A 16,406-nucleotide genomic window follows, 5' to 3' on the forward strand; every position below is an offset into this window, starting at 1 on the left:
ATTAAAATGGGCAAAATCTATTTTTGATGATTGCATGCTTCCTTTGGGGATATTTGGGGAGCACTGACCTAGAGAGAGTGTTTTGGTAAAAAGCAGCAACAGCTTGCTCTCCTGCTCTGATGCACGGGACTGTGGGCGGGTGGGGGATGGGGAGGAGTGGTTATTCGCTGTGGTGAAGCCTCCTCCTGCCTTCCCTGCCCTCCCACCACCTGTGCCTCCCTCCGGGCCTCCCAGGGCCTCTGTCTGAAGAAGCTTGCTGAGGGCCTACTGCTGAACCTGGTTAGAATAAGGCAATTCCTACTTGTCAGCTCCGGAGGGGAAAGGAGTAAATAAGGACTAGACTTTGAGAGGGAAAAGGAAGAACGGAAAGGAGATGCTATTTTAGATGCAGAGAAAGTTGCCTGTCAGGCTAATGAGGTCTGGCGTACTTCGATCATGAAAGGCCTGGCAGATACTGTGCAGTGAACTTTGCCAGGTGACGGGAACATGAACTGTGATTTCGGGGTCCAAATCTGGTGGTTAAACTCTCCTCTTGCTGCCAGGGCCCTGTGGTTTTCTTTGGTGGGATCCCAGGTGGCCTCCTGTGCAGACCTGATGGCGGACATGTAGGCAGACTCACTTAGCATCCAGGACACTGAGGCTGGGGTGAGGACACTGCTTGGAATGAGATGGTTTCTGTAGCCACTGGTAAGTGTTTCTAAAGCTGAGCAAACGCAGCGAACTCACAAACACGTGGCTTCAGGTGCTGCAGGAGACTGCTTCTGATGAACACTCTGACTTCCGGCGGGGCCAGCGCTGTCTCACAGGCAGGCACCACCACCGTCTGGGCGGCTTGGCGGGACACGCAGTACCTGTCTGTCGTGTTTTTCCCCCATGAATAACACTCGTTTGCTTTTCTGCGTAAGATCACACGCATAGCCTTTGTTACCAAGGCAGCGGAAATTGGTCTAATGAACTCTTTCTGCTTGGCTGGAGGCCTCCAGCACACACAGGGACAGGGTTTGTGTGGGCCCATTAGTCAATACCAGTCAGCCTTGCCCCTGATTGTCTGCTTTTCAGGACAGACGCACTTGCGTGGCCCTGCCTCGTCCAGCCTTCCAGGAAGACGTGAGACTCTATCAGTGTTTCCCTAATATATGTGGAGTCAGGCACTGCCCCTCCAATGGCTGGGGCCTCTCGCAGAGGTGACGTTCATTATCGTGTGTAACTGTACCACCGAGGGCTCGTTTATCACACTCTCGGACTGGTTGCTGCTGGCGATAGTGGCTCCAGGGGCCAACTGCAGACAGTGCCATGTTGCGTTACATTTTTTCAGACATCTGCTGAAATGTTCATCTTAGATTTTTGTGATCGGGTTAAATTGTTCCACCAATGCTAACTAACTGGGCTAAATGAGTTCTGTTTCCCCAGTTTGGTATGTCTTAAATGATGTCTTTAGCTCTCATATAAGAACCCGTGGCTTCTCTAAGGCAGTCATAGAATCCGTGATCTTCCTAGGATGAAGTGTGATACTGCTGCTGCTTCTGGTCCCCTTACTTGAGAGAACTAGCACAGTGGTTGAGTGGAAGTTGAAGTTCTTAGAGGATATGGGATGAGTCTGTCTGTATCTGTATCTGCAGACAAAGGGAACTTCCTTCTCTTTCCAGAGGCAAGCAGGGCTTCTGAGTTTTGTTGTAATGGGTGTATTTGGGCATAAGGAGTCTTTTCGTCAGGACACAAATGGCTAAACAACGTGGTGTGTGTGTGTGTGTGTGTGACTCACAGTTGCGCCTACATTAAACTGAGCAGTGGTTTCTATTGGCCACTGGTCAGAGCTTTGCAGGCCACAGGTGTTAGTGAGATGCCCATCAGGCACCCTCTGCATGTCACCCTCCTCTCGTGTCTGTCCCAGACCTCATAGACTTTTCTTTGGAAATATCTAAGAAAAATATGATTGGAGTATTTCTGGTCACCACTATCTACCTCAAACTGGAGATTGAGTTGTAAAATACTGTAAAGTGGCAAGTTCTCTTTTTCCTAAAGGAATATACTTTTTCAGAAGATGAATCTGAGTAAACAAGACAAAAGGACTTCATGACGATTTAGGCATTCCCGGTGTGTTTGATGAAAGAGGCACAGATGAGGAGCTGGTCTGGAGCTTTGCAAACAAGTGGCATTTAGGAAACCTGTGCTAATGCGAGTGATGAAATGATGCAGGTCATTCATTTCTGTAGGGAGCATCGGCTGTTTTCCTGTTGATCATTTTTTAGTTGTTAGAGTGTTGGTGCCTCTGTCCCACACCCCCTGTCGAGTAGAGGAGCCCTGGGGCGGGTGGGTGTCCTCTCGGTGCAGTGTCATTCTTGGTGCCTGTGAAAGCTTGAGAAGTGTATGTAAAGGGTTTAAAAAGTTAACACTTTACAAACAGAGCAAACCAAATAAAAGAGGATGGAAGAGAGGGAGACCCTGGCAAGAGGATATAGAACCTTTTGTTAAACTTACTTATTACTACCTATTGTTGCTTTGCAAATTTGGTATTTCAATATAAAAACATGAAAAAAAACCCCTGAATATCAAGAGGCTTCTTTTCCTTTTAAAGTTTCTTCTTTGTATTTTTTTTCTTCTACCACATTTCATACCAGATACCTCACCCACACATTTTCTAAAATTTTGTATCCTTTCCTCTGTTTCTCTCTGTTATTAATTTGACTGACATAGAATGCTTTTGAGCTTAGATTTTTATCTGTTGAGAACTTAAAAAACACACACACAAGACAAATCAACTGAGGAACTACGAGATAATTGGACATGGTCAGATAAGAACTGAGAGAGGGCGGGTGGGGTATATTCTCAAAGACGACGTAATTTATCAATCACCTGCTCAGGTGAGCTGTAATCATTGTAGCGACTATTATTTCTTTAACATTTATTAGAGAAAAATTTTTTTGAACATGTTTTCTCATTAAATACATCCTAATTCTATGAAGTAGATGCCCTGTTACTTCCATTTTACAGATGATGAAACTGAGGCTCATGGTGGGGGTGTTAGGTAACTGCCAAAATCACAGGCAGCCTAGAATGAGGTCAACCCACCGTAGTCTGAGTCAGAGCCTGGGCCTTGACCAGGACTCTCTATCCTCTGGCCTGTTTGCGTGTGAGGCTCTCATTTGAGCGTGTTTTATCTCCGGAGATGGTGGAGGGGGCGTCCCTCCCTGTGCTTCAGGGGCCCAGCTGGCACTTCCCGTCCGGAGTGCCCTCCAGGGTCTGAGTGCTGTGGCCGACCACCTCCTTGTGTACTGTGCCCCTGGTGCTTGTGCATCTGATGCAGGACGGAGGCAGTAGAGTGACAAGGTGACCCAGCTTAAGCTCAGCTACGATGCAGTGCAGTGGAACCAGCATTTCCTGAGGAACTGCTGTATTGTGGTCTCCATCATCAATGCCAAGGATACAAGGATTAACAAGAAAAGGTTTTGTTAGGAAACAGCTCCACAGACAGAGATGAGATGGGCACCGTGGGCACAGGGGTGTGGTCTGTTTTGCTCACTGCTGTCTCCCAGCACCCAAAATAATGCCTGGCTACAGTAATGACCCCACAAATAATTGAAATACTGAATGAGAAGATGCAGCCAGAGAGCGGAGAGAGTCCTGGTCAAGGCCCAGGTATCTGATGGGAGCCTGCCATTAGCAGAGGCAGGGAGTAACTTGGCATAGGGAGCTGTGAGCGCAGGTATTGGCAGAGCAGGCCTTGATGGGTGATGAGGGCATTTGCAAGGAGCGCAATAATTATTTCATATAAATAGCTCGTCAATCCATATTCTCTTCTACTCTCACCGAAGAATGAGATGACAGCTCCCCTTCCCCTTCTGCTCACACTTGTTAGCTCCCTGCATGACACCTTTTTCTTTGCCTGTCATGCCCATTGTAAGCTGCCTTTATCTTAAGAAAATTGAGATGGGGGAGAGCACCGCAGAGCCCAACTCCTGGTGTGGCCAGCCTGTCCCACCAGGCCGGGAGAGGTAACCGTTTCTTACTCGGCTCCCTCTGCTTAGCTGGCGTCCTCGGGTGACCGTGAAATGCTCAGACGCGGTCAGGCACACTGCAGCGCACGTTCTCCCGAGGGCTGTGTGGCTCTGTGCCGAGCCGCTGGCTCTTCCTTGCCTTTTCTTTCGGGCACGTTGGTGTCGTGGGCGTGGTCCAGTTTGGGCTTGGGAAAGTGGAAATAGTGGCAGTTGGTCCAGATGTGTACTGTACCCCTTTCTCAGCTTCTTCCTTTGCCAACTGGCATGTATGGAAGAACTCTGAGCTTGGGCCTAGACCAGGGGTCCTCAAACTTTTGAAAGAGGGGGCCAGTTCACTGTCCCTCAGACCGTTGGAGGGCCGGACTATAGTTTAAAAAAAAAACTATGAACAAATTCCTATGCACACTGCACATATCTTATTTTGAAGTAAAAAAACAAAACGGGAACAAAGACAATATTTGTATTTGCATGTGGCCCGCGGGCCGTAGTGTGAGGACCCCTGGCCTAGACTGACACCTGGATCGGGTCCCAGTTCTGCCTTCATCGCTACCGTCACCTTCAGCAGGTCCTCTCTCCCCCCCGAGCCCCATTCTTCTTCTCCGTGAAACCCAAGGGTGGGACCCATGGTCCCTCGTTGCTTCCTTTGCTCCTAGATGGTATAAGGAGATAGATAGAGACTTCACGATTCACTAGGGACAGTGATCATACGTTATTATTTTGCGCGGACACTTTCTCCAATCTGGTATGAGTAGAGCCTCAGACTGTGTAGATCCTTCAGGATTTATCAGGTGTCATATTTGACAAGGAGACATTTTAGAGGATGTCCTAATATAATTGCCACGTTTCCCTGTTTGTGACATTTTAAAAGCTGCAATTGTTTTATAGCCTGAACCACAGAAATTAAAAGTATCCTGAAGAATCAGTAGCACCCCAACTCAGCCTCCCCGCGTTGCAGGCAGCCCATTTCTCAGACTTGTGTTTGTGTGCAGATTTCCGGGGCTTGTTTGCCGTGTCCTTTTCATGCACATGTGTCCTGTCTGCCTTGATCAGAGACACTGGCTCAGGGGCACACTCAGATCCAAAGGGACCTTCGGTTCCCCTTCTCACTTTACACAGGAGGGAATGGGAGCCTGGCAGGCTGCAGGACTTGCCCAAGTCCCGTAAGTGGCCCAGAACCGGGGGGATGCCCTGCCCTGTGCTCTGCCCCACTGCTGCCGTGCAGGCAGGCCTGGTGTTTCTAAGGTCCTACTGCTTTTCGGACATCTTGGCTGACTGGTACTTGCTGAGGTCTAAAACCGCCTGTTTATGAGGCAGAGAAACTCGTGGAGAAGCGTGATGTCTTTCTCCCAGGATGACACAGTCTAGCTCTGGTCGGAAATAGATCCTTGGGTTTCTTTTTCCACTTATTCTCACATCTGGTCATTGCCACTTTGAACTTAAACCCATAGTTGAGATTTTTTTTTTTTTGTAAACAGTGCAGTACAAGTCTTAATACATTAATTTTTATGTTTTGAAATTTACAACCGTGCCTCAGTTTGTCAAGGCCAGGGCTATCTGTCTCTCAGTGTTCCTTTCTCCCTGGGCCTTGTCTGGTGGGTAGAGCAGGGATGGGTCCGTCAGACACAAGCACGGGGCCTCCGCTCCCAGGTCTCTATGCCTGGAGCCCTTCAGGCTGCTCCGTCTAGCCGTCACCTAGGTAACCGACATGCAGCCCGCAAAGCAGTCTGTCCACAGTGAGAGGAAATAAAAAAATGAAACTGCAGTGTTTATTGTTGATGCACTATGCATTTTTTGAATGTGACTAGATTTTGAAAAGGGGTTGTTTCACTTCTCTGTTGGGTGTTGGCCTCTGTGCCCGGCGTGTCACCCGAATGTTTCCGGAATTGCTGTGTCTGTTTTCACAGTGTGCACTTCCACGAAACCTCGGATCTGTTGAATGCAGTTAAGTTTTCATTCCCCAGTGATTCCTAGGAGCACTGCATTTCATAAAAGTTTTATGCACAAGAGGTAAAGCAAACATATCTCCACAACTTATTTGGTGAGGTTTTGTGGGTGTTCATGTTTTTTAAAACTGTCCCTTCCTGTGGGGGTGTTTTTCCGTTTGGTGTGCTCTATTTCCTTAGTAACTGTTACTCTGTTATGGGAGGGGCTTAATGACATTTTTCAAGTGCAATATTGAATTAATTATTTCCTGGTTAGTCCTGCCCATCTTCCCAGGATAAATAGAACGCCTGTGTGTGTGTGTGTGTGTGTGTGTGTGTGTGTGTGTGTGTGTGACGACAGGATGGCAGTAGCGTGCTTGGGTCGAGGGGGCCTTTGAATGTGTGGCTGTGGCTCAGGATTAGTCGGTGACCTTGTGTCCTGGGTAAGTTGCCTCCTTCTTTATGCTTTCTCTCCCCCCAGCCTTGATTTTCTTGATTTGGGTATTATTAGGCTTAAAGGTACTTTGGTTTAGGGAACTGCGTGAGATTCAGCACTAGCGTGGGAAGAACAGTGGTTGTCGGGGCAAGACATTCAGGGATTAGTGTGACTCTCCGGCACACTGCTTTTTGTGGCTGTTGTTTAACCTCTGTGGGGCTAGAGTTTTCTCCCTGGGGGTGGAAAGAATTTAAAGCCATGACCCCTCCGGCCCTTTCCTGGGTAGGAGGTTCTGTGAAGTGTGAGTGCAGTGGAATCACTGCTCATAAGCACTGTCTCCTCTTGACCTAGATGGGCTGTAGGAGAAGCACTTGCTAGTCCGGAGGCTGGAGTCAGCCCTGCGGAACAGCCTCTCAGCCCAGGAAACGCTGCTTGTCAGTTCACGGCTGGGGGTGGGGGGTTGTTTTGTAGACATTTGCTGAGCCCTTCTGTATGTGCCCCTCTCTGTATCCACTCATCACCTCATCCAGTAAACGCGTGTTTCCCGAGTGCCTGTGCTCAGTGCTGAGGGGAAACGGAGAGTCATCCGGTCACTGTCCTTGTCCTCGTGGTGCTTAAGGTCTAGTGGGAGGATGGGCGCTAAGCAGTCGCCACCCCTGCATGCAGACACAACTATGGCAAGTGCTGGTAACCAGGCTCCGCATTTAGCCTGGGGACGACCTAGGAGGCATCTCTGAGGAGGGTTGTTGGAGCTGAGATGAGAAAGTGAGCGGCGGTTCTGGAGCAGGAGCCACCTGAGAGTGGGAGATGGGATGGGCAAGAGGATGGAAGGACAAGCGGATGAGGCATGATTTGTCAGCTTCTCTGCCTTTTCTGCTGATTCTCGGTTGCCCAGACTGTTGGGTCATCTGACACTTTGTTCCCGAGCATGGCTGGGTTTTTGCCCTGTTCGGGTTGGTTGGATCCCTCACTGAATAGAACAATGACTCCAGGTTCTGGAGACCCTTGTGCTATGTTTCTATAAAGTGTATCTTGCTGTGTTGTTAGCGGTTAGGAAGAAAACACTGATAGCCCTTATGGTTTCATTTTAACTTGAAAATTGCATATAAGGAGACTTATGATTGTGTCCCTCCATCCTATGTTGGGAATCTCACACATCATGTTCTAAAACTCCTGGCCAAGACCATGGCTGAGCCCTAGCAATGAACTACCTCTATTTTAGAAGTAAAGTTAAGAATTGCTGAGTGTGATAATGACAGTAAAAGAAAAAAGGCTTGTTGTTTTTTCTATTGCTACCCATATCTGCCTCAGTCTTTCCCATGGCCATTTGCAATATTGCATAGGATAGCTTGATTTCCTAAAAAGTGAGCTGTCATACCTTTCTCAATGAAACGAAATAATATAAACAACCCCTCCTCCCAATAAAACAACAAAGACCTCACCACTCTCAGTTATTCTCTGAGTTCAAAGAAAGGGGACAGATAAAGTCTAGCATTTCTGTGCATCGAAAGCATCATAGAAAAGGCCAAAGAGCCCCTTTCCCCCGCTGCCGGTAAGGTGCTCGGTTCTTCCGAGGAAGCTAAGGCCGCGTTGGGGTGAGGCCCTCACTTTATCCGGCGACTAGCACCGCTCCCGGCAGCGCAAAAAAAAAAAAAAAAAAAGGGCCAAAGAAAATTAAAGTTTCAGGCCAGGTGGGCTTTTGTTTTTATCTGGCAATGCCATTTCCTGAAATGGATAACTATGGTGCATGTGATTAGTTTACTTTAGAAGTTGGTGCAGGACTTTGGGATGCTGATACTGTATGTGTTGGTCATTTTATATGGAATATTTAAATTCAGAGAAAAAAAACACTCTCCCACATTTTCAAGAACTTCAACACCACATTTATATCAATGGTTTTTAGTTAAAATAAAAATTTTTACCTATTCATTAAACTTAAGGATTCCTACTGGGCTATACCTTATTATCTGAGATTGTTACTGTAGGTGTGTGAAGGTAATTGAATTTCTTAATATAATTAAAGTGCTTCATCAATACATAAAGTCTTCCTTATGGTTAGTCTGTATTAGTGATGTTTTATTTTATTACCTTATATTTCTATTTACAGCAATAAAAGGGCTTTAATAGAGGATTTCTGTTATGTGCTGTTTTCTTAAATTATTTTTCTTTTAGTTTGATGGTGAAAATGAGGAATAAGGTTACATTTTCTAAAAATTAGTTATAAATTGAGTAGGATGAGGTGATGATAATGAAAAAAAAAATTTTTCCCCTCTAATACTGGAGATTCCTATTTAGGATTCTGTTTTAAAAGTCTGGTCCTTTGGGCTTCTGACATTCTTATTAATGCTACTTCTTGTGTAATATAACAACCCTGGGCTATCTGAAAGTATTTTGTAAAATGTTATTATTATGTTATATATATGGAAAAGTTTGTAGATTAAATTTGCCCTTCCTTCTCACTCTCCTAAAAGAATTAATATGAGCCTTTGCTTCCCCCTTAAGAGTCATTTTTAAAATTTCTCAACCCTGGTCCTTCCTAGACAGCAGTGGGTATGGACCTCAGATCCCACTTTTAAGACCTTGGGAATGAGCTTGGAAAACGGGTTCTTCGGGGTGTCTGTGAACTATGATAACCTCAGGAAGGACATTGTAAGCTGGGGGGGCCTCTGTGGCCGTCCTTGGAGAGGCTTAGAGCCCTGGAGTGAGCCCTGTTTTTGTCTTGCCCTCCGCCCTTTCCTGTCACTCAGGACAAGGTCTGCAGCTGCCTCTTCCCAGAGCTCTCCCGTGCCTTCCCTGTGGTTCTGAGCACGACTCTGGGTGGGTCCGGCAAATTTAATGCTCCTACAGATCCTCAGTAAAGTGACCTATTTCTTTTTAATTTCAGAAAGAGGAGAGACGCAAAGCACAGAGAGCAGCAGATCAGACCACACCGAACTCCACTGGAGCGTCGGAGCCGTGGAGGATGCTGGTTGCCGAGCTGCAGAGGAGGCCCCCGCTCTGAGGGGGAGAGCAGGTCTCACAGAGGCAGCTTCCGCCCCTTCCGGGCTCACCATGGCCTGCACTCTCTGGCTGGACGGCTGACGTGACTGTGTGCCCCAGGTGTGCACGTGCTGGACTGGGTGCTGTCCCAGGTACCGCCTGCTCTCTGGGAGCAGGGCAGGTGAGCATCAGATGCTACCCAAAGCTGGACGGGGCAAAGCAATGGACTCCGACAAGCTAAGATGGAAGTGACCTGAGGCCTCGCCCAGGCGGTTTCCTCTTGCCAGGACAGCTCAATAGTCGGAGCACAGGCTTGTCTGGGGAGCAGTATGCAGGAAGCTGGTTTTCAGGCCACAAATGCTTTCACAGGTGAGAATGCTCCACATTTAAATGAAAATGCTATTTCAACTCTTCGTTGATAGGCAATGCAATACCAAACAACTGTACAACATGAATGTACATTTGCTTTGATGACCTAAAGACCATATAGAGTCAAGGGGCTCAGGCTGCCAAGGTGGCTGATTTTGACAAAATAATAGCATGTTTTCCTTCTCTCTAAATAGGAATTTAGAAAAAGCATTTGACATTTTACGAGTCTGCTCTTGTTGAGTAATAGAGCACACACAATACCTTGCAAGTCACATTTCTCTAAAGGACATCTGTCCCTTGCAGAGGAATGTATAGGGACCTGGTTTTCTTTACAGAACTGGGAAGACTCTTCGAGTGAATGAAGTTATTGCTGACGAGTAACGTCTTCCTCCCCGTCCTTAGTTATCTTCCTCAGATTTATTCGTGTGCAGATGGTGGTGGGGTGGCAACCCTGCTGAACTAACCTTGCGGCGAGGATGCTTCTCCTATGATGAGCTCACCCAGAAGCCTGGCATCACTGCTTGACATCGGTTTACCCCCTGCCAGTTTGAACACTTTGCAGGGAACCACTTAGTCTGGTTGGAGCCCCAGAGCCATGGCCCAAGACACAGGGGCTTTTGAAATTGGGTCCTGGTTCTGTGTCTGATTTGCTTAATATCCCAGGAAGTCACTAATTATTCTGGGTGTCTGGCTCCTCATTTTTAAAATGGGGGCTGTGACGTTGAAGAACCTCATGGAATTCAGGGGAAACATTTTTCCATAAAAGAGGTGTTTTTTAAAAAAGATGATAGGATAATCACAGGAGGTGACCATATTCTCTGGTCCTGTGAGTCCTAAAAGTTTGTCGCTGTGGAGAGGGCAGGCCAGGTTGTTGGGGTGCCTGGAGCGAGGTGTGGCGTAGGTTTGGGAGCCACACAGGCTTGGAGTGGACTCTTCCTCCTCCACTGACCAGTGCTCTGCACCTGGACAGTCACAAGCTCCTTTCCGGTTCCCTCTGTAAATCAAGCTGGTCATGTGCAGCTCTCACGATGCTGCTGAGAGGAAAAAGGAGACAACGTATGTGAGATGCAGAACACAGATCTTGATCCTTTGCAGGCTTCCGCTGTTTCCTGATATGGAGTCCCCAGTATGGGGCCAGGTTGCCTGGTTCAGTCCTTGGTGGTCCTTGTGCTCAGACCTTTGAGCAAACTCCTAGATCTCTCAGCATCTGCCTCTGTAAGATGGGGACCTTGATCCTGGAGGCTAGGGAAGTCACGGCCTAGACTGGTCATGGCTCAGTGAAACAGGAGTGAAACAGCTATTGAAATGTAGATTCCAAAGAGCACACAAAGTTGAGCTCTCTGGAACTATCTTCAGACGTCCAGCCTGGCAGGCTCAAAACCATGCCCTCAGCCTCCCCTTCATGGCTACACCTCAGTTATCTCAGTCACATGAGCTGCTCCTTCGTGGAATGTCAGCCCCTCCTCTGGGCAGAGGTGATATGCAGGGCCTCGGCACGAAACACCTCTGTGAAAAACACCACCCTTCAGACTCTCCTCCCCATTTTCCAGGAGATCGCTGGGAAGAGAGGCATCTAGGTGATGCAGGAAACAAGCTCCTAGAAGCAGTTCTGGGAGGAAGAGGGAGCAAAAAAAGAGAAGGAGGAGAGGATGGGACAAAGAGAACCCGAGGACGAATGGCACATGGTTCGAAATGTAGGCTAGCCCAGAGGTGGGCTTCTGGGTCCAGTCTCTTCACCCTTCTGAGCCTGGAGCCTGGCACCTTTCTGTCGTGGCTCATACTTAGACATCGTGTCCCGTCCTCACCACTCTTTGGGGGGCTCTGCAGTTCCTTTGCCCAGAGGGAAAGGAATCCTCCACCCCATCAGGATCCCACTTGCGCCTGAGTCTGGGGCCTGCGGACCGTAGGCTCTGAGTAAGGGAAACCCCTCGGTTCTGCCTGGAGAATTCTCAGTGGTTAGGATAGTACCTGGCACATTATTTAAGGCCCACATGAATGGCAGCTGTCATTATGACTGTACTGCCTTGGCTGTGGTCACCTCCCTACACACTCATATATAGAGGAAGCACCCTCACTGCAAGGTTAGTTCAACCACCCTCTTGAGGCTACTCCCCTGCTCACATTTTCTTATCTTCCTTTTAACTCATAGTTTTACCGAGAATTCTTGTTTCCGTATGAATTTGGCCTCCTCAGGTACATCAGCCTACCTGAACAGTGATCATACCACGACTAGTAGCGAAATAATAACCACGGCTAATGTTTTAGAGAACTTACTGCATGCTCTTCCTGTGTACCTCTGTCAGTCTTTCCAACAGCTCTGATGCCAGTGTTAGTGTGTTGGTGCTGCCGGTGCGGGGGCCACACTCCGAGTACCCAGGAGTCAGATAGAGCTGGTGGCCCTTGCAAATCTTCTAGCATGTGTGTGACCTCCGTTGCCCATAGGGGTCACCCGGGGAGCCTTGCCGCACTGCCTGGTCTCACCTCGCAGAGATTGGGGTTGACTTGGTCTCTGCATCACCCAGCCCTGCTAATTCAGGACCTGCATCCTAACAAGATCCCAGGTGCTCAGCACACAGGGAAGTCTGGGAAGCACTGGGAGCCAGCACTGCACAGAGAGTGGTGTTTAGAGGTGAGGGATGGGTTGGGAGAGTCAGTTCTTGAGAAAAGGAACCGACGTATCCCGTTCCTGTAAGAGGGAGGATTGTGTTGACGGATCTACCCATTCTTAAAGAAGCTGTGTTGAATGTTAGTACCGACAGCACCTGTGGGACAATGGTTTTAGCTTCCCAATATCTCTGGGAAATAACCAGTGGTAAAATAAGGGAGTTGTAAGTACCCGGCCTTCTCTGGAGGTGGGTCCCGGTGGACTGAGCCTATCATTTTTATTCTTTGCCTGCTCTTCTCATCTTTCTTTGCCCACACGGTCGGTAAAAGTTACTTACAGTGTAGGATGCAAGAGCTGCCCCTCTGTCCCTGCCCAAGCAGCTAGCTAAAGCTGTGGTCTTAGATGGAGGTCAGTGGGAGGCTGGTGCCCACCCTCTTAGTTGGTTTGCTTTTCGTATGTTTGTGGAGTATAGTCTTTTCTTATCCCAGGGCAACTAAAGATGCTAACGTCTTAGTTTTTGGAATTGAAGATAGACTGAGTTTGCTGTTTCTTTAGGCTCATGGAAAGGAGCCTTGCTTTAGATAACTTAAATGGTGAAGGGGTTAGGGCATTTTTCCTTGGCTTTTGTTTTAGGACAAAACAAAAGTTACTGTACAGTTAACCATACCTCCCCTTGAAAAATATGTCAGTTTGTATTTTGTTTGTGGAAGGTGTTCAAGATTCCTCTTTAATAAGGACTTGGGGGCTGCAGCCTGGCTGGGAGGGAAGGCTGGGAGACCTGTGTGAAGCTGTGTTTGCCTGGCAAGCCCGTTGCCTCTTTGCAGTGCATGGCATTCCCGTGGCGGGTGGTGGGAGCTTGCAAGGCCCCACTCCCCATGACACCGCTGGCCCACCCGTGTGGTTCGAAGTCTCCTCTTAAGTCTTGTTTCCTGTGTGAATGTAGATATACTCACATGGATACATATTTCAAATTCAACTTCCCAATTTTGATTTTCTTAGGCTAAATGTTGCATAAAGAAATTTATACGCTGTTTTAAATTTTCTCAGTGCATGTAATTTAGAAATGATCTTAACCATTTAGATACTATTTTATAACAAAAAATTAATTTCCCCCTTTATAAGTAATACCTGATTATTGTAAGAAAATTTGGAAAGCACATCAAAGTCTAAAAAAGAAAAATAATTACCCATGCAGAATATTGCCATTTTCATTAACATTTTGTCTTGCGTCCTTTCAGTATTTTTTCCTGTGCAAAATTTTTCTCACAGGACTGTGTTCATAATATATATTCAATTTTATAACCTGATCATTCCCTTTTTAAAATTACATTATGAGCATTTTCTTTTAAATATGATTTAAAATTGCTTTATGATATTCTTTTATGCATGTGTACTTGAATTTTAAAGTTGTGCTTTTATTGTTGGATATTGGAGTTTTTGACAGCGTTTCCCTTATAAATAATTCTTTGATGAACACTGTGCAAAAAAACTCTTCTGAATATTGGGTTATTTCCTTAGGATAAACTACTAGACACAGAATTATTAAGTCCAAAGAAGTGAACTTTATTAAGATTTTTGGTTGAATTTCCAAAGGGATTGGTTGGTCCTAGCTTCTGAGACTGCGCTGGGCTCAGTTTCTTCCAGTTGCCTGTTTGCCGTTGCTGGGGCCCGTCCCTGCCATTCCGCTGTGACGCCCTGCTGCCCTGAGGGGTGTCGTGAGACTAATTCATGCTTGTGGAGCTTTTGCAGCACGCTGCTCTAGGCTACCTGGGACCCACCGTTAGGATGACAATGCTAGTATTTCATCGGGGCGAAGGGAAACTCAAGCATCCTCAGTTTAGTGTTTTTGTTCGTCCAGGGCCCAGTGGTTGGCAAACTCATTAGTCAACAGAGCCAAATATCAACAGTACAATGATTGAAATTTCTTTTGAGAGCCAAAATTTTTAAACTTAAACTATATAGGTAGGTACATTGTTATTAACTTAATTAGGGTCCTCCTAAGGCTTAGGAAGAGCCACACTCAAGGGGCCAAAGAGCCGCATGTGGCTTGCGAGCCGCAGTTTGCCGACCACTGGTCCAGGCAGTCTTTCTGTGTGGCTATAGTTCACTGAGGCAATGATGACTCCAAAGTCAGACTCCAGCACGATAAGACTCTTGTAGAAACAACCCCCCAGAGCCTCTGGGCAAATAGAAATGGGCACCCTTCCAGGATATGTCAGTCAGGCCTCCGCTGAGGCGTCCTAATGGTGATGGAGATTTCGTCGGAGGTTTACTGTGCTCTTGGTGGTGTGGAGTGCGCCTGCCTGAGTTACCACTATGCACATCCTAAAGAAGATGCTGGTTTGAGATCCTGCCTCCTCCCCACCCCCAATGTCACTGTAAAGGGTTTGCAGTATTGTCTTAGGTTCTCTGAATCATTTCATTCGATGTTTGAAAAAACATTTAAACTTGGATAACTAGGTAAGTGAATTAAATTCCTATAGGATTTGCAAGTCTTTCTTGATAAAAGAATAATCAGACCTAGTTGTTTAATAAGTTAACTCCTACCCTTCACTCATAAAGGAGAAGGGTAGGAGTTGATTTAATAGTTTTTAGGTATCTGAAAGAGAGCTATTTTATAGATGATGGTGACCAGGTTTACTTAGCTATTAATGAACAAAAAGAAAGCACTGCTTAAATTGGATTGTTGGGATGCCTGTTTTTCTCCCCTAGAATTCGTTCACACTGGCAGGAGCGCTGGGACCCTTCCCGGGGGGGATGTGGCCTTAACTGGAGGCGTGACTGGAGCCGCACTGTTCCCAGGGCTCTGAAAGGCCCCAGAGGATCCTGGGTCACCCCGTTCCCACCACCCAGACCTTCGGCTTATTACTCATCCTTTCAAGGTCGCGCCCATGTGCTGATCCGTAGATGACCTCAGCCCACACTCTGCAGAGTTGCCAGGAGGAGATAGTGAACGCTGTTTCTCAATAAAAGGGATCGGGGGGATTTATGGCCAAATTCGGGAAGAAGACATTTAAATCGGGTTCTTTACTACAGAACTTTACAGAGTTTAGTATGAGACTGCAGCTAAATAGTTGGCAGATAGGCAGATAGTTGGCAGCATTTCCCAAGTGACAAGACCCTGAAGGCTTTTTAGAAAGAACACCACGGAGGGATAGCACGTGCTGCCGGTCTGAGGTGCTGCCTCCTCCAGTCCGCAGTGCGGGTGTCCCTGTCCTGCCCGCACTGGAGCTGGAGCGTAGTCTCCTAACAGGGCTGCATTTCCTGAGCGGGTTTACGTGCCCCTGCTAGACAGATGTAAAGCGCTACAGCTGGAAAGAATGCAACGAGGCACTGCCTTCCTGCCTTCACCCTCTCCCCTCGCTAGGTCTGCTGGAAATACCTTCTCTTGCCCCCACACTTTCTGTGGTTTCTTCTTGCTTCCTAAAGAGTCTGGACTCCTCATCCTGGACTGAAAGCAGATGCCTCTCCCTGGTACTCACAGTCTAGATCAGCCGTGGGCAAACTACGGCCCACGGGCTGGATCCGGCCCATTTGAAATGAATAAAACTAAAAAAAAAAAAGACCGTACCCTTTTATGTAATGATGTTTACTTTGAATTTATGTTAGTTCACACAAACACTCCATCCATGCTTTTGTTCCGGCCCTCCGGTCCAGTTTAAGAACCCATTGTGTCCCTCGAGTCAAAAAGTTTGCCCACCCCTGGTCTAGATGCCGTCATGAGCTCCACTATTAACTGACGCAGAGCAGGTGACCACGAGCGGCCGTGGGGCGGGGAGCGTGGTCCATGGAGGCTGAGGACTTCTGCACAGCCCCCCTGCCTGTCTGCTCACGGACGGCTCCCTCCATTTATATTCCATCGACATGGTCTCTGCCTCCACGTCCCATCATCCACCTGCCTGTCCTCAGAGATGGCCCTGGGTGATGGCTTCTTCTCCAGGGGCCTCGAGGGCAGTGCCACGGTGCCGCCATCAGGTCATGGGTGTTTGCCTCGGGGAGCCCAAGGTGGGGTCCCAGGGCTGCATCTACTTATTTCAGGACACTGTGCAAATAGGAACCCGAGAAAAGGGATGCCAAAGTGAACACGCGTAACCTCCAGT

The 16,406-nt window shown here is 47.5% G+C and overlaps 1 protein-coding gene across 3 annotated transcripts in view; it reads left to right on the forward strand.

The window, feature by feature from the left end:
• LDLRAD4 (low density lipoprotein receptor class A domain containing 4) overlaps window positions 1-16,406 on the forward strand; it is a 335,092-nt gene that overhangs the window by 118,386 nt on the left and 200,300 nt on the right. For all 3 annotated transcript variants that reach the window (XM_014540290.1, XM_005866917.2, XM_014540291.1), the window contains exon 3: window positions 9,238-9,701. In XM_014540290.1, coding sequence (XP_014395776.1) covers window positions 9,662-9,701 — 40 coding nt within the window. In that variant the 5' untranslated portion in view covers window positions 9,238-9,661. The remainder of the gene's footprint in view (window positions 1-9,237; window positions 9,702-16,406) is intronic.

This window comes from Myotis brandtii, unplaced genomic scaffold, assembly GCF_000412655.1.
Source record: "Myotis brandtii unplaced genomic scaffold, ASM41265v1 scaffold240, whole genome shotgun sequence".
NCBI classification, from domain to species: Eukaryota; Metazoa; Chordata; class Mammalia; order Chiroptera; family Vespertilionidae; genus Myotis; species Myotis brandtii.